This window comes from Eretmochelys imbricata, chromosome 1, assembly GCF_965152235.1.
Source record: "Eretmochelys imbricata isolate rEreImb1 chromosome 1, rEreImb1.hap1, whole genome shotgun sequence".
Classification (NCBI taxonomy): Eukaryota; Metazoa; Chordata; order Testudines; family Cheloniidae; genus Eretmochelys; species Eretmochelys imbricata.
In genome coordinates, this window is record NC_135572.1 from 229,401,589 (window position 1) to 229,420,222 (window position 18,634).

The 18,634-nt window shown below is 43.3% G+C and overlaps 1 protein-coding gene across 1 annotated transcript in view; it reads right to left on the reverse strand.

Moving 5' to 3' along the window:
• Positions 1 to 18,634, reverse strand: part of VWF (von Willebrand factor) — a 230,040-nt gene that overhangs the window by 184,392 nt on the left and 27,014 nt on the right. The window contains exons 7-9 of the mRNA XM_077825238.1: positions 8,083 to 8,299; positions 5,105 to 5,227; positions 899 to 1,010 (exon numbers count right to left, since the gene is read on the reverse strand). Coding sequence (XP_077681364.1) covers positions 899 to 1,010; positions 5,105 to 5,227; positions 8,083 to 8,299 — 452 coding nt within the window. The remainder of the gene's footprint in view (positions 1 to 898; positions 1,011 to 5,104; positions 5,228 to 8,082; positions 8,300 to 18,634) is intronic.

Consider the following 18,634-nt stretch of genomic DNA (forward strand, 5'->3'; position numbering starts at 1 on the left):
AATAGCAGGAAGCATTTTATAAGGATGAAGTCTATTAAACTGGACTAGTCTTCCAAGGGCAGGGAGATTTGGATGATGCTTTCAAACCCAGAGCTGCAGAAGGCCCTAAGGTCATGGGGCTCCATCCCACCAGGGAGAGACTGAGGTGCTAATGTGATGGTCACTGCTCATGCTCCATTGATACATGGGTGTGAGGGGCTGAGTTGCTTCTTGCTGACTGTGGTGTTACGCAGAGCCTCCTGCTTTATTTTACTGTGGCTCTGGCTGGGCCACATATCAGGTTCCCTCTTCTGTTGTCTGACTGGAAAAATCTGCCCAATGTTCCCCATACTCTTAACACACACACAGTTCAGAATATATTTCTCACTCCCTTCCTTCTGGCTTGGGAAACACCCTGCCCCCCAGAATGGCATTCGGGGTAGATGTGAAAGAAGAAAGTTGCACATTCAATCTAAAGCTATAAAGCTGGAAGGGGCAACATGATGTCTTTGCAAGAAGGAGGGGGCATGAATTTGTCTTAACTGGCCCTTCTCAAAGGACATTTTGAACTAGGTTTAAGGGAAGTTAAATAAATGTAGTAAGTCAAAACAAAACTCCACTGTCCAAAACTAGCTGGGACTGGGAGTCTGCAAGTTTGTGTTATTCAGAAAACAAATATTTTTCCACTGCATGAAAGACTATGACCCCTACACAATTCTGCTAGATCAAATATTGCTGTGAAAATGGAGTTGATTGAGTCTTTGTGAACAGCTTGCTTCTGGGAAGAGGTTGGCACTTCCAAATCTTAGACTGGGGCATTTACCAGATAAAAGAAAAGGGGGAGGGGGGCAAAACTGAAGAGCAGTACTTATCTAGAGCAGCTTGGATCGTAGCAATTGCACAGCATTATCGTATTTACCATGAGTTGCAGTCCTGAGAGATAGAGGAGCCAGGAGGATAGCGCATGCCAGAATGTACACAGGAGCACTCGGAGCTGTCAACACAGCTATCACCATTAAGTAGCTTCCCCACTGGATAGATCAGGCAATGGCAAAAAAAAAACAAAACAAAAACACACATTAGATCCACTCTTGACACAATTTCATTTGCATTGTTATCCAGGGTCACTCACAGAGCCAACTAAAAAGGGCTGGGACTGTCCAAAGAACCTCATGCGAATTGATGAGTTTCATTCAGATGCTGCTTCTGCCTGTGAACATGCTGAATTGTGCATTTCTGGAAGCCCCGTAGACATCCCATTTAAGCAACTCTACACAATCAATCACCAGGGGGGGTGGGGGGGGTGGGCTCAAGCCAGAACCCTACTTCCAGCCACCTCTAAGGTTAGAGTGTGGGAGATGTGGAAGAGGACTGAAATCCAAGACCAAACCTGGAACTGTAGTCTAAACATAACAGGCCATGGGCCCATATGTATGGTCACCAGTGGGGATAGCTCCCAGGACCAATGTCACAAGTCCTTATCAGAACTACATATATCAAAGGGTTTCAATGGGGAGGGGGGGGATAGGAGTCAATAGGTGAGTAAAAGCATGTAGTGACAGCTGAGGAGAGATGAGTGAGACGGGAGCTGGAGGAGCAAACAGCAAACCAGCAGGAAAAACAGAGAGCCTGCATGGTGGCTGTCCAGCCAGCACGCTTTGAGCAGCTGCAGCTTTGCTGGCTGGCCAAGATGGAAGCTGCAGCTGTCTTGGCCAGCAAGCAGTAGAAGGAAGCTGCGTTCCACAAACAGGCCTGTGAGAGGAACAAATGTCAAGCTGCTGAGTTAAATCATTCCTCCTTCACTCATGCAGAAAACTCAGGAATGAGCGGGTTATGTCCCCAGTAACTCCTTTAAGGACTATTGTGCCCATATTACAGGTAGATAAACTGAAGCACAGACAAGTTAAATGATTTGTCCCAGGTCACACAATGAGCCAATGGAATAGCCAGGAATGGAGCAAAGGGTTCCTAGCTTTCAGAGACCCAGGCTCACAACTAGAAGATACCCCTTCCCTATATTTACTTCTCAGAAGTCCATCCCAGTGAGAAATTAAACTGGGATCTATGCATTTAAAAGCAGCAGGGCTCTCCAAGGAGAACATGGAAAGTCTGTATTTTCTTGGCAAAAACAGCTAAATGTTAAACATTAAAACAACTGTGTGGTGCCCAAGTTGAACTGGCTCCTTTTTCTCTTGGAGCACAGGCTAGACTGGAGCAGGGAGGAAAAAGCTGGTTAAATCTCCTCAAGTCCCATCATAAGAAGATTCCCCGTTTACTTGGTCAGATCCTTCTTGGATGCGGCATGTTATGAAACTCAGGTGAAATTCTCCATCACTAACACACTGCACTGAAGCCATAGAACACATATTTTGAAGTATTTCTTCCTTTTCTGTCCCTGACACTCATGTAGTTACCTTCTTGCTTCCCTTTGCCATTCCCTCCCTCCACAGCATCCTCTGTAGTGCCCTTCCCATCCTCCTCTTACAGCTCCATTTCTCTGCTCTCTCCCCTCGCACGTCTCCTGACCTGAGGTGACTGGAGCAGCTACCGTAGAACCTCAGAGTTACGAACACCAGGGTTACAATCTGACCACACACTTCATTTGGAACCGGAAGTACACAATCAGGCAGCAGAGACTTAAAAAAAAAATATTGTACAGTACAGTACTGTGTTAAACATAAACTACTAAAAAATAAAGGGAAAGGTTTTTTTAAAATTGACAGGTTAAGGAAACTGTTTCTGTGCTTGTTTCATTTAAATTAAGATGGTTAAAAGCAGCCTTTTTCTTCTGCATAGTAAAGTTTCAAAGCTGTATTCAGTTAATGTTCAGTTGTAAACGTTTGAAAGAACAACCGTAACATTTTATTCAGAGTTACGAACAACCTCTGCTCTCGAGCTGTTCGTAACTCTGAGGTTCTACTATATTTGAAACAACCAGCTGTGAAGTAGGGTAGCAGCAGTACTTCACAGCTAATTAATTCCACTCTCTTGGCTCTTCCCTACCCTGTCCAGATTGTGAGGCGATGGGAGTGAGGTGAAATCAGTCAGCTCTGAAGCAGTTTTGCTATAATATTCCAGTTTCCATTAGCTGTCTTGTTAACACCGCTATGCAGTTATAAGCTATTTTGTGAGGCAAAGCCGGGCAGCGGATAGAGTCAGCAGTGCCTGTTGTTCTAAAGGAATAGCCTAATCCAAACTCTGCTTTGGAGGAACCCATCCAAGCAGTAACCAGGCTGTTCTGCTTAGTGTTTATAACCGGATGTGATCAAGCATATTCAGTGCCCTGTTCTTTCAATCATCCAACTCCTGTTTCTCCACTTGCAGCCTGGACACCTCTCATCCAAGGTTAAGGTATACATCTACAGTACAGAATTATGTGAACCTAAGATACATTGACATACAGCCACCGTAGTAATTAAATAGCTTTTGCATGTCCACACTGTACTCCTTATGTCAGCGGCGCGTAGCCTCACCAGGAGCACTTGCACCAATTTAACTGTCAGCGTGGGGCTTTGTGGGAAGGCTTCTGAAAGCCAGCAACAGTGGACACAAGCAACACAGTGTCTACACTGACACTGCATTGACCTAACTATGTCAACCTAAGCTCTATGCCTCTCAGAGAGATGGAGTTAAGTCAGCATAATGGGCGAGTTACATCAGTGGGAGTGACATTTTAGTGTAGACGCTGGCAGAGTTACATCGACGTAAGCCACCTTGAGTCGATCTAACACTATAGTATAGACCAGGCCCAAGAATGCTTTGATAACCTGCTGCAGCACATCATCATTTGGGTTTCTTACACAGTTGTCTTTATAATTGTACAAGCCACTTTGCAGACAAGATGAAAAGTTCAGGAGCATTGCTGCTGCAGGCAAAGGGTGCTGAGCAGTGTTCACCCCAAGTACCAGCAAAAGGCATATACACTTGCTATTGGACACCAAGGAAGACGTGCAGATCTGAAAGGCTAACCCCTTACAAAATGAACTATACTGGGGCTTTACAGACACAACGCTTGACCAGGGGGAGGAAGGAAAGGGGTGAGGTTGAGCAGCAGGAGTTCATAGATTCATAAATTCTAAGACCAGAAGGGGCATTGTGATCACCTAGTCTGACCTCCTCTATAACATGGACCATAGGACTTTGCCTGTTAATTCACTGGCCCATAGACACATTCAAGTTCCCCCACCCTGCCACCTCCCATTGGTACCTACCCAGGGCATACCCTGCACTGACAGGATACACAAGAAACTAATAAGAACAACTGTGAGGTATAAATAGCAGTAAAGACCAATTTAGAATGGAACATTGATGGCACACACACACATCCCCACCCCCCTCTAGCATTGTTGCCAAGCCCCTGCTGTGAAACCAAAGGCATGCTTTCCGCATGTTAAAGCTCACTCAGTTACTTGAGGTATCTAGTAAATTACTAGAAAGAGTTAAACACACATCTTTGTACACATCCGTGAAGTCAACACTATAAACATGAACTACAAGACTATTCCCATTAGAGAAGCAAGAGGAGGGAGAACATGGTTTCTGCAGCCGCAGTGATAGGCATATTAGAGGAAGAGAGAAAAAAACACATAGACCAAATTCTGCTCAGCTTAACCACGCAAGTAGCCCCGTTGAATTCAATGAGATAATTTGTATGAATGAGGCAGTAAAAAGAATTCACCCCATAGGTTTAAATCACTAAGGATCCTCCTGGACGAAATGTAAAATATTTCCCCTTTTTGCTTTAATAACCCCCCCCTCAGTAGAATCTTCTCATCTTCTGCTTCTGAGATGTGGACTCCTCTAACCTGAAGTAATTCAGAAGAAATCTGTATGTTGGTAGGCATCACATGGTGCAACCCCTGGCCTGGAAGGAGTTCCTGCTGCACTAACTGGTGCTGATCTTCACAAAGACCTTTATTTTTTTAATTGAACTTAAATAGAAGTCCTTTCATAGAGCAAGCATACAGGCAGTATAGAAACTGACCTATTCTAGAGCACACACAAACAAAGCGAAGTGCTGATTTCAGGAACATTTGAAGACAGACACTGGTTTTCTTCTTCTCGTAAAATAGGTAACATCATTGCCAAATGTTTCTCTGAGTAAATAAATCAGTAAATAAATTACCAGGGCAGCTGCAGCCATCAGCACATTGTCCTTGACAAACTTCATTGATATTCAGACTCTGGCAGGTTTTGACACAAGGAGATACACACTCCTTATACTCCATGCCAACTGGACATCTTGGCCCTGAAACAATTAAACAAAATTAGAAATACATATCCCTTAATAGCTGTTAATCTCTTTAATTATCGTAGAACAAATGACCAGGGTCAGAGATAAGGTCAGATCCTCTCTGATCAATGATTTCATTTTCGGGAACAAAATATTTAATAGATGTTAATTTTGTTGCTTAATTTGACAGTTGCATCTGCCACTCTGTTCTATACAAGAACAAGACCTCTGTGAAAGCTTGAAAGCTTATATATTTCAGCAACAGAAGTTGGTCCACTAAAGACATTACCTCATCCACCTTGTCACTTTGGTCTGTAGACATGTTTAAGGTTAAAAAAAATTTTTTTTTTCCACAAATCACATATCATCCACAGAAAGAAAGCAAATTCCGTGACAATAATTCTGAGTGGAATCTGTGTGATCCATTACTGAGTAAAGCCCTGCAAGGATATCTAGCTGCTTCCAATGCAGAAATAGATTATTTGCCTCCTAAAGACCCTCACAGTTGTACAGCTCATTCACTGTGTCACACTGATGTCTTTTATTGCCAGGGAGAAGCGAATCAGGTGTGGGACCTAGAAATCCCTAAATATATCCTGGAGCTGGATCAGCCTTAAAGTGCATGGGTTCATCTACGCACTTAACTCCTCGGCTTCTTTTAACAACGATCATCAAACTTCCAGTGAATTTTGCTTCCCAATGACTTTATTCATGGGACACACATAGCTTAGCAGAGACAAATTTACCCAGAATGCTGGTATTAAAGGGCCCTCTGGTGACAACCACATCGACTGATTTGCACTGACAACACCACACCATGCAAGCAGAGTTTCTTTGCTGGGCAAGATGCCTCAGTAACAGCTAACACAAAAGAAAGCAATGTCCTCATGTTAGGATTAGGGCACAGAGTAGTCTCTTTCCGAGCGGACCATACGCCTCACAGGCCTCAGGTCTCGAGGAAGCAGTGTAAGGTCCTCATCAGCAGAAAAAAAAAATAAATCTAAGCTTGTCATGATAGATACGACCATATCCTTCAATATCCTGGCCATGGTGTAATTAAGATAAAATTTACTGAGGCTACGTCGACGCTGCGCGCCTTATAGTGACACAGCTGTGTCGCTACAGTCGTGCCGCTGTAAGGTACGCAGTGGAGCTTTTCTTTGTCAGCAGGAAAGAGCTCTCCCGCCAACAAAATTAATCTGCCCCCAGTGAGAGCTGCTAGCTTAGTCAGCAGGAGAGTGTCTCTCGTCGACAAGGTGCAGTCTACTCCAGCACTTTTCGTCCGTAAAACTTTAGTCTGCCGGGGCTGTGGTTTTTTTTCATACCCCTGACCGACAAAAGTGCAGCATAGACAAAACCTGGGTTAAGTTTAACACCTTCGGGGTTCGTTGTATTAAAAATGCAATTGTGTATTTGTTATTGGGAATCGTATGTAATTTCCCTACGAGACTGACTAATGCAATTTCTGGGAAGGCAAATGACACATCGGTTGTCCCATCCTTTTGAAGCTGTGCCTTGAGAACAACCCATTGTCCGCTAATTACCTGCTCCTGGAAACTCCAGAGCAAAGACCCATAAAGGGTAGGCTAAAACTTTTCATGAGTGTGCTAGTTCTAAGCTGAGGCTGTTATGGACTTGCGACCAAGAAGAGACTCTGTGGTGGGCTTTGAAGGACCAATCACCTGCCACAGCCCTTGTTGGAGTTGAGGTGATCTCTGGTAAGCTTATTAGCATACGTGTAGCTTCTTTTATTGGTTTTAATAATTTTTCAGCAGTGCTTGTACTGTAAGAATAAAATGTGCTTGCATAGAAAGAGCTGCCTGGTAAAACATATCTATGGCCAGTTACACCGTTATTAGTCTCTGAAGAGCAAGCAAGCAGGCTTGCTTTGGCAGACTGACTACTGGTGAATTCACCGTAGAATCAGGGAGGTATTCAGTCTGGGTCAGAAGGGAGAGAGATGGAGGTCTCCACCCAACAGAGTGGGTGTCTTTGCTGGGCCAGATATGGGGAGTACAGGTGCAGTGGCCTAAACTGTGACACTTATCTCCTCCCACAAAGAGTAAACAAGGGAAAACAAATGAAATGCTGCTGATCTGTGGGATTGACTAAAACCACAAATGAAAATAAACCTCCCTTCCCAACAGGATGGAGAATGGTTCTGGCCCTCCCCACTGGCAAACCAGGGGCTTGATTTTCCCTGCCCCACACCTTGTGTAGTTATTTCTGTCAGTGCAAGGAGAGTGTAACATGGCTGTAACACACCACCAGATCAGAATGGCAGCATCTTACACACAGTTTGTACTGGTATTAAAAAGCTGTACTAGGGTTGCAGGGCAACAGGGAGACTCATACCCCAAGGAAGTAAGACTGCCTCATTTATTAGCCCATCTCCCCTGACTGGCAGCTCAAACAGATGTTCTGGAAGAGGGCAGGTTCTCATCTCTTCCTCCCACTCTCTGCCCTCACAGACTTTTAGCCACTTCTTTGACCTGCTGGGTATTGGGTATGAACACCCTGTCACCTGTCCCTAATGAAAGTGTACTTCCCTGGTCAAAATAGGGTGATCATGTCTTCAGTCACATCTTATTCTGGAAGCTTATTGGCAGAGTTAGAAGTCAAGCCACCTCATCCCACAGCTCATGGCTGGCAGCACTCTACTGATTAGGGAGCCACATCATGGCTAGACACTCCCGTAGAGTAGATACAAGCTAGTAAAGAACAAGCCAACAAAATAATCTTGCTTGATAAACCAGGACAGGCGTGAAAGCTTTTTCTGACTGACCCTCTCAACTGCAATGTATAGATCTGTGGGTTAAGCAATAATAGCCTTAAAGGGAAGCTTTGGAATCGTAATGATATGGACTTACTACACGAGCTGTCGTTGGGCCAGCCATCCACAATCACTCCTTGCTGAGCACAGCTCCTGGCATACTCAAGGAAAGTTGGACAGTGACAGTGCAGGTCCTGAGCACATCTGCACATGTCTTCTTCACAGAGACCAATGAATACCTCTGGATCAACTCGATGGTGGCATTTGGAGAATACTGAAGACGTCCTTAGCAGCTGGCACCTTTCCATGACATCCTGCATAATTAGAACAAGTGAGGGGGGAAAAAATCAAAATATTGTTACAAACTGTTTAGATCAGTGTTCCTCAACCAGTGGGTCATGATCTGTAGGGGAGCAGTATGAAAGACAATCTGGGGGATTGTGGGGTTTTGAAAATTTTAATATAATCTAAAGCAAAAGAAATCTCACTCCTCCACCACACACACACACAGTTACCCTTCAAAGTCAAGTATTACAGTTGTAGTGTCATAAATTTTAGGGCCAGACAGGACAACCTGATCGTCTAGTCTTACCTGCTGTACATCACAGGCCAATAAGCACCACCCAGCCACCTCCACACCAAGCCCAACAACCAGAATTACACCAAATTATTACATCCCTCAGGAGACAAACTATTATGTAGCAAAGGCAGAGAACAGAAAGGACCAATGTGGTACCTATGTTAACCTCTCGACACGCACATACGCACACAAATACATTATATCAAAGACAACAATAAGTCTAATATTGTATTGCTCAATTCTAATATTTCTATCTATACCCTGTTTTTTCACTCCAGGATTAGAAGATGAGTAAGTGTCACAGAAGTCATGGGAGTTACTCTGACCCTTGAATTTCCATACCAACATTTGACATAATGGCTGCGAGCTAACTGATTTTATATATAAAGTAAAATATAGGTATATGCCAGGAAGCAATAAATAAATAGTTACTCTGAGTCTGATGTAGTTAAATGTTTAGCTGCTGGTAGTAGGAGAGAGATTAATTTAAACTGTTCAAGACGTTCCAAGGACTTTGTTTGACAAATTATAGCTGATTTTTTCCTTCTTCTGATGTATCTTGTCAATGCATCAATATAGTTAATTATGATAGAGGTCGATAAAATCATGACTGGTGTGGAGAAAGTAAATAAGGAAGTGTTATTTACTCCTTCTCATAACACAAGAACTAGGGCCACAAAATGAAATTAATAGGCAGCAGGTTTAAAACAAACAAAAGGAAGCATTTTTTCCACACAACGCACAGTCAACCTGTGGAACTCCTTACCAGAGAATGTTGTGAAGGCCAAGACTATAACAGAGTTCAAAAAAGAACTAGATAAGTTCATGGAGGATAGGTCCATCAATGACTATTAGCCAGGATGGCAGGGATGGTGTCCCAAGCCTGTTTGCCAGAAGCTGGGAATGAGTGACAGGGGATGGATTACTTGATGATCATTCCCTCTGGGGCACCTGGCATTGGCCGCTGTCAGAAAACAAGATACTGGGCTAGATGGACCTTTGGTCTGACCCAGTATGGGTGTTCTTTTGTTCTTATGATTAATAAGCACAGAATTTGCAGCATCCAGCAGAAAAGTAATACAGATGTGGAAGCGAATGATTCCCCAAAACCCCATTTTCCGAATCACTGTGAGTTTGTAACTAATCTTTGGCCACTTCAGAACACTCACTTGTAACTATGCTGCACACTATGCCCCCTCAAATGTTCACAATGATTGCAGGATAAGAAAAGTCCTCTAGCTCCAAAGGCCTTTCCCCCTACTATTGGAGCTAAAGGAGACTATCACTGTTCTACACCGGCACAAGCTGCTCTTTGTGGATGAAGACGTGTACCTGCATGCAGAAACTTGCAGAACTGAGGTGGTTACACTGTGCTGCACAAGTTGAGAGCACCAGGGATTGACAATGTCTGTGTCCTGCCTTATAAATAAACCATTCCTTTTTCTCAAACCAGACACAAGTACTGTCTTTTCTCTATCAGGAGGGACATTATTCAGCCTAATATACATGCTGGAGCGGTTCTGATTCCATTCTGTAAAGGGCAGTAATTAGAACTGACAGTGTAGGGGCCGCATGCCAAGTATCAGAGCTGAAGTCAGGAACCAGGAGCAGGGTAGGAGCAAGAGTGACCAACAGCTGCTAGGCTGAAGCACTGAGCAACCAGTAACTGCTGCTGCTGAGCTTAAAAGCAAGCCTGCTACCTCCCTTCAGCCAATCAGGCAGTTCTACACAATGCAGCTGAGCTCATTAATCTGCCTGGAGGTTGGGTTTGGCCAATCCTCAAACGCAGCAGAAGGGGCTTAATCCTGACAGACAGACACCAACAATTCCCAATGGTGGTAACTTGTGATATTTCAGAATTTGTTTTCATGCCACGCTGGAACAAAAATAAAACCTTTTAGAGGTTTTCACAAAAGCCTGTGTGTCGAAGACCCAGGTTCCAGTCTCTACTCTGCCTGATTCAGAGTAGAGTTTTTCCTCCCAAATTGTTCTCCATCAGGCAGAGTAGGGACTTAAATCAGTCCTCTCACAATAGTGCCGTAATCACCCAGCAATAGAGAATCTCTTTGCTCTCTTTTCAACCTTCCTGACAAACATTTAATGGAAACTGATATGTCCCCACAAAACATTTCAGCTTCCTAAAACAGCATATTTTGCCAAAATGAAATTTCAGAACATTTTCACTGACCACCTCCAGCAGTAGGACACACTGGTCAGTTCACTATTATTTAATCACTATCCTTACCTCAGTTTAATAGAATATAAATTCTTTTCTTTTTGAATGTAGTTCAGTGTAAAGATGCAAGGAGTTGACGGTATTGTTCCATGAGAAATTTAAAAGGCCACTGATTTAATGTGTTGCTAAATTACTTGTGATTGGAGAGGGGATGAAGCCATAACATTTAGACCTGGATTTTGAATCCCCTCCTCCAGTTTCAGAAATGTTCAGCTGCCAGGGTATAGTTCAGCTACCTGCAAAATTTAGGTCTGGACCCCAGTTTGGATTCTAAACAACCCTCGAGGCTGGAAAAGTTTGGATCCCAGAATTTTAACCAAGTTACATTTCTATGATCTGTTGCTACAGTGTATTGCTGTAGATTTGTGGAGTTTAAGCCTGAATGGAAAAGAATCTCTGCAAATGTTTCATAGGACATTGCCAATTTGCCAAAAGATCAATTTGTTTATTTTGTACATTTGACAGCACACCACGTATAGTCAGTTTCACTGGTTTCCACTCTATCATTAATTAGTTTCAGACATATTTTGAAAGGTGGCCGCTGATTCTGGGTGATTAGCGTGAGATGCCACAGACCTGATTTTTAGAAATGCTGAGCCACAAAACTTCACCTGGAGTTTTGGGTGCCCAGCACCTCTGAAAAATCAGGCCCAAGGCATCCCACTTTGGAGACCCAAATCAATGCCACTCGAAAATTCTGGCATTACTCAGTTCCCCCTGATGTTTTTATGGCTCTTTCACATAGCAACAGCGGGAGAAAATAAAAATATAGAAAACTGTGATTGTAAAACCACAAAAAAAAATTACAGGGATATTTAGGAACAAATGTAGGATCTGACACTACTTTATTTTTAGGTTTTTGTAATTCATCTGATTTCAAGTTGACAGTGTCATTTTAAATGTGATTGGTGGCACCATGGCATGGATGATTCTTTGTGAACATAACTTGCCAACTTCTCTTCTCCCCTAATCCCACCGCGCAAAATTGTCAGTGGAATTTTATACATTCTTCTGATTTCTTTTGCACTGCATTTCTGTTGCTCTCTGAATCACAGAATATCAGGGTTGGAAGGGATCTCAGGAGGTCAGTGCTGTAGGTCTGAATTGCATAACAAAGACAAATGCCATTAAATAGATAGTACTAAAAAATAATCTTTAAGGCAGAGTAAAGCATTTTAACATGAAAAGAATGACCTCTATTTCCTTTATGTTTGAAATCTATTGTGAACAGATAAAGAAAATATGTTCTATATATCATCTGGGAGGGATATGCTTTGGGGGGGGGGGGTCTATTGTTTCTGGACTTTCATTTTATTTGGTTTTCTCATGGTTCCCCTATCAAATGAAGAATGTTAAAAAGGTCTGCCTGATTATAAGCTCTCTGAAGCAGAAACCTGTCACGTTAGGTGCCTTCTACACCTTTGAGTGTGGTATAAATAATACACAACTTACCACACTGACTCAGCCAAGCTTTCTCCCACACGCTGCAGGAGCCTGTATGAGACACCCGTGTAAGAGAGAGACAGGACTACTGTAACTCCTTGACTTCACTGGAGTTCATCTTGATTTATACCATTGTAAATTAGAGGGAAATCAGGCGCACAAGCTATATACTTCTCCATTTGCCTTCCAAGGTCTTGAGATAAACAAGATTCACTTCAGCACTGGCTCTCTTTGTTGTATACAGAGAATAGTCAACCTTATGCATCTTGTCTTGTTCCCATTGAAGTCAATGGCAAAATTATCTGGTTATTAGGGCTTTATTTATAACTATATTACTCTAGCATTAGACAAGGACATCATGAAAGATAGCCCCCGAGTACTATTTCTAAGGGAAAGTAAAATCTTGAAAGTGAGGATCACATTTAAGAATGTATAAAGACCTTTTACCACTCTAAAAAAGCAGACCTCTCTTCCTGCAAGAGTTTTGCTGCAAAGCCACTTCTTTCCTCCATCTGAATTATAAATACAGCTGTGTTGGGGCACTCCATTATACAACAGTTTGGTTTCGTCTGTGAACATAGAATTAAGCTGTTATTACTATGTTAAGGGAACCGTGACACAACTCTTAGGATAAAGGACCTAAACTGAGCACTGGGGTAAAAGTGGATATAATTTCTTACTGGCTTACATTAAGGCTGAATTTCATGCTAGAGGTCCAGCTCCTTTTAAAAAAAAAAACCTCTATGATACAGCTGAGGTACAACCTTGTTCTAACTGCGCACCTCCTGGTTGTGTAACTGCAATGCAGGCAGGACCTTCGTGACCTAGGCATAAGACAACTATTATGATGATGATGTTTAGTACAGTAGTGCCTAAAGACCAAACAAGAATGGGGCCCCATTGTGCTAGGCACCGCACAAACACAGAGTAATAGTGTCAAAATCTAGTCCCTTGTACAACTTCCCAACCTCATGTCCAAGGATCAGTCTCTCCCATACCTTGTCTCGTCCAATGTTCCACCCTCTCCACGCTTCCAACGATGCCATCCTTTGTGCCCCATTCAGTTCCTTCTCCCAGTAACCCCTCCTTACACCTTCCATCCATGGGATGACCCCCTTACCCAGGTTGCCAGCCCATCATTCCCTCCTCATTTAATCCTTCCTAAAATCCCACTCTTTCCTCAATGCCCACAAGCAGTGAGCTGTACACCACAAATAAAATATTCACCTTTGTTAACTCCCTTTCTGGATTTCCCAGCATGTCCTGTCTTTCATGTGTCTGGTTTTTTAACAGTAAGTTCAAAGAGGCAGGAACTATCTATGTTCTGTACAGTACAATGCAGAGCTTATCATTTATACTAAGAACATAAATAATTACAATTTTCTCCTGTGACAGTCTATCTATTAGGGCTGGTTGGGAATTTTCTCTCTAAATGAATTTTTGTCAGAAAATTTCCACAAAATTAAATTTTAGGCTGGACAGAGATTCCAATTTTCGCTCAGCTCTAATATCTACACTACAAATACAACTGAGTCAGGAGGAGCAGTTAAACACAGTTCTCTGATGACTCAGTTTACAACACAGCTTCAGTTGGCAGTGTGGACGGCTACTGCTGATTTCTGTAACCAGGCTAAAACCCGGTCTGTATGAACCAAGTCATTAACATGGCTACAGATCATCATTAAACACAATTAGCCAAATGCACACATACTGCAAACTGCAAGAAGTACAGGGGCAAGCTATGTCCCTTGCATCTATTGTAGTGGTAGCATGGCTTAGGTCTGGGAGGCTTGCTTTATACAGACATTTGTTATGCAGCTATTGTATGACTGAGCACAAGTACTTACATGACAAACTTTTTTGGACACCAAAAACCATCATAGGAGAGACAATATGTTTTCCTCTACCTTAACAATTGTTAGGAAATGGATTAAATCATAAGACAGTGTATGAATTAACCTCAGCCTGTGATCGCATTTACTTATCCATCCCTAGAGTCAGTTGATAGGTCATCACCACACGATGGTACTTCATTTTCTAGGTGATGGAGATCATCACCCCAATACAGTGGTTAAAGTAGATGAAGAGAGGCTGGGGAGATAACCAGGTTTAGAAGCCATCATCAGAGGTCTGGGTTTTATGAGACGCTGCAGTGTTGCTTCCTCTTGTGCTGCAGCAAGAGGAAGAGAATGGGGACCAGGGAATACATGTGTCTGAAGGGAGTTCAAGTCTCCAGGCAGAGCCGTAGCCATCCAAGCAAAAGCGTGTGCAGGTGTGCATGGGTGAAGCCAGCATATTGCTGGTGCTTCCCATCCCCATTTTCTAGCATGATAGAGAATGTGACCAGGAAGGAGAATCTGCACAGATGCACAAAACGCAGGTAAAGATGGGGGCTCAGAGGGATCCTTCCATGGAACATTGTCAAATGGTGGGAACTGCACAATTTAAAGACATGTCAAGACAGAGATTTTATGCAAAAATCGACAGAGCTGACGTGGGGTGGGGAGAGGGCTGTCTCCCTGGAGCAGAGAGGAAGGCAACAAGAATGCTTTCTGTTCCCTTCTCCAGTGAAGGAGAAAGGCAGAGAGCAGGCAGGACTGACCTTCCTTTGGAGGAGAGGAGGTGTATAGGGGTGTCACAGCCAGGATACTACTTCTTCCCCCATCATTTGCTGTTTCACACACTGGCAGGAAAGGTTAAGAGCCCCAGAAATAATGCAACTTTAGCTTCCCACTTCAGCTTCTCCGGCCTGGGGAGTGTTCACCTCACTAGCCAGAGCAGAAGAGAAAATCTGGGAAAGCAGGGGGAGCTGTCCTACCCCAACTCCTCTTACTATTACCCCTGCACCCAGACAGTTTCCCTGTCAGAGTTTTCATCTTCTCATGAGTAATCTGTACCCAGGCAATTCCTTTTTTTCCAAACCAATTTACAGGGCTCCACTGTTTGTCATACTTAATGCTAGGCTTTTTATTGAAGCCAACGCAAGAGCTCCAGTTTTGCCTTTGGATCAGGCCCATAGAACTGTTCCTCTTCCAAAGCGTTTGTTAAACCAATTAAATTGTGAGGCATCTCTACAGAGACATGGTTGGAAACAGCAATTTGTGGGGGAAGAAAAGACAAGGAGAACTCCAGATCTAGATGGGGGAGAGTAATGACATGAACCGAAGCTATTGTTCTCTTCCCCTACCAGCTGACTGCCTCAGATCCAAAAAGGGGCTGAGAGACGGGGGAGATTTGCATAGCTGAAGCTAGCAAACAAAGGAATCTGTTTCTTGATTGAAAAGATCGGAATTCTTCAGCAAGCCCTCACTTTTGCTGGACTTCTATTAATAGTACAACGTTTATTCATGGCAGTGAATAAATTAAGTCAATGTTTGTCAAATGCTGTGGGCTCAGGAATTCACAGAATAGAGGAGCTCATTTCATTGGCCTGTGGAGCAAATGTCGTCTTGCAAAGCAGCAATATCTAACATGGTTTATATAGGTTTCAGAGTAACAGCCGTGTTAGTCTGTATTCGCAAAAAGAAAAGGAGTACTTGTGGCACCTTAGAGACTAACCAATTTATTTGAGCATAAGCTTTCGTGAGCTACAGCTCACTTCATCGGATAACTGTAAACTCTAATCCACTCTCTAAACTGTGTTCATTCTGCTTTAGAATCAAGGCCAGGGCTGGGTGATTGCTGTGGCCTTGTCTATGATGGCAGAATTTTCCAACAAATTCAAACTGATTTTGACAGATGACGCTCCAGTGGCCCCAACCAGTTATAAGCACAGTTCCAGGCACCAAAGCCTCATCCACACTGCAGCTCCAACCGGTTTTAGAATGGGTTTGTATTTTTGGTGCAGTCAAGCAAACCAAATTGAGCAGGTCTCACAGAGCTTTAGCTCCATAAATAAAGCAGATTTCTATCAACTCAGAAACCAAGATAAACTCTCCACAGACCTTAACTCAGGCTTAGGAAAAACATGTTCACTGTCATTATCAATGACTATGAACTGCTGCTATGAATGACAATGAACAGTCATTGGACCAGAGAAAGAGTGAGGATTATTCTGGAATCTAGTGGTCAGAGCACTCACCTAGGATGTGGGAGACCCATGTGTAAATCCCTGCTCAAAGGTCTAATTATTTATAAAGAGTGGAACAGCTGCAGCAGGAGAGATGAGACTCAACCCAGAATATCTCATAGTCCAGTGGTTAGGGCACTCTCCAGGGAAGTGGGGGATCCCTGTTCAAATACCCTCTTCACATCAGGCAGAGGGGGGGAATTGAATCCAGGTCTGCTACATCCCAGGTGAGTTCCCTAATCACTGGGCTAACAGTTGTAAGGCCTCCTTCCCCAGTCCCCCCAAAAATATTTTGACCAAAACTATTGTATTTTTGGCAAATTTCTGTCAGATTCGTGAATTGTTCCAGGTCAGTCAACTGCATTTTTTGGTGAATGAATTATTAATCTGAAAAATTTTACCCAGCTCTAGACGAAAGCTAGCTCAGGTATGTCTCCACGTACCACCATGTCACCTCTGATTGCAGTGAGGACATACCAAATGGGGCAGGCAAGATTCCACTTGCATCCATAGTTAACAGCACATTTCCACAGCCAATTGTCTAAATTCCAGGGGCCTGAGGCTACAAGTTTGGGGTTGTGAGTATATTCCGATGAATTTAAAATCTTTAATAGGAGTATCGTTATTCAGAGGCTCAAAAGGTTTGGGGGTCTGTTTAAATAGCCAGAAGCTCCTCTGACAGTAAGTAAACTCGTCCTCCATGTGGCTGAGTAATGAACAATCAAATATCCCCAGAGCAAGAACTTTCTACATCATATTTCCTCTATGATCTTGGGCCCAATTTAAAAAGCATTAATCTAGATTAGCCCCCAGTTTCCAATTACTCAGCCAAATTCTAATCACAGTTATATCACTGTCAGTCTAGAGCTATGCCAAAGTCAGCTGACTTACTCTGAATTCACACCAGCGTACACAAGATTAGCATTAAATGGGTTAAAAATTGATTTCACCATAACCACCACAATCTGTAATACTGAATGCACAGTAAGTGAATTCTTAAATAACTGGTTTGTTCCTCAAGTGGTGAGGATTTGTATGTGTTTTCTGCGTGCCTAATGGAAACAGAGGACATATTTATACCTGCAAAGCAGAGGCAAAAAAGGACAGATGGAGCCCAAGGGAAAGACCCTTGGCTGAGTCGCAGCATCTTTGCACCACTCCAGAAAAACAACGCTATCCCCATGATGACTAATTTGAGGATCCCCTGCCTCGGGGAATCCTTGGGGAACATGGAGTCACCAGAGCAGCTACTAAGGCAGCACCTGTTGCAGCAGTTGTGGAAAAAAGGCGTGACTGAGGCCTCCTTACACATTGGTGATCTCCAGGTGCCAGAATGTCCCCCAAGTGCTCTCGGCACCTGGTGCAGTTTAGAGCAGCCTTCAGGCAAGCTCTGTTCAGCATTGGGCAATCAAGGACGCACATTGCTGGCTCAGGATCTAGGCGGGGTAAAAGTGGCACCTTTGCACACAGCCCTCCGGAGCCTTGCCCAGCACTTCTTTGGCCACAGCCTAGGTGTATTTTTATGCAGCCTTCAGAGGAGACTGCTCGGGAAGGTAATGGCAAGAGAAAAAGAGGATGTTCACTAACTGGGGATAAGCTGTACTACTGAGGGGATTTTTTTTTCCCCTCGGCGTTCAGATCACAGAACAGTACTGTGATAATATGAAATTCGGGGGCGGGGGGGCGACAACGACCATGAGGTCAGTCTCCATTTGCATCTGGCACTGCAATCAGCAGAATGGCCCTAAAAGTATTCTCCAGCAAATGTCACTGCTAAGCCAGCTAACAGGGTGATCGTGGCATGACCAGGCAGCACATGCCTTGTATTGATGCCAGTTCTCTGATGACAGATTAGACTGACTTGCACTGTACCTGTATCAGACTCCCAAGTGCAACTGAGAATCATAAAATGCAGCCCCTGGCTTCCCTCATCCCATAACTATTCAGTAAGGACAGAATTGATCAGCTGCAGATTTTTAGTGATAGGAAGCTCAAACAATAAAACATTTCTGTTCCTCTTGCAAAGAAGATCTGAGCAGAATCAAATTTTGTGGGAATGTGCATTTGCTACCGATCAAATGAGGAGTGAAGTTTTGGAATAGTCTTCCAAGGGAAGCAGTGGGGGCAAATGACCTATCTGGCTTTAAGCTTAAACTCGATAAGTTTATGGAGGAGATAGTATGATGGAATAACATGATTTTGGCAATTAACTGATCTTTAAATATTCATGGTAAATAGGCCCAATGGCCTGTGATGGGATGTTAGATGGGGTGGGATCTGAGTTATTACAGAGAATTCTTTCCTGCGTATGTGGCTAGTGA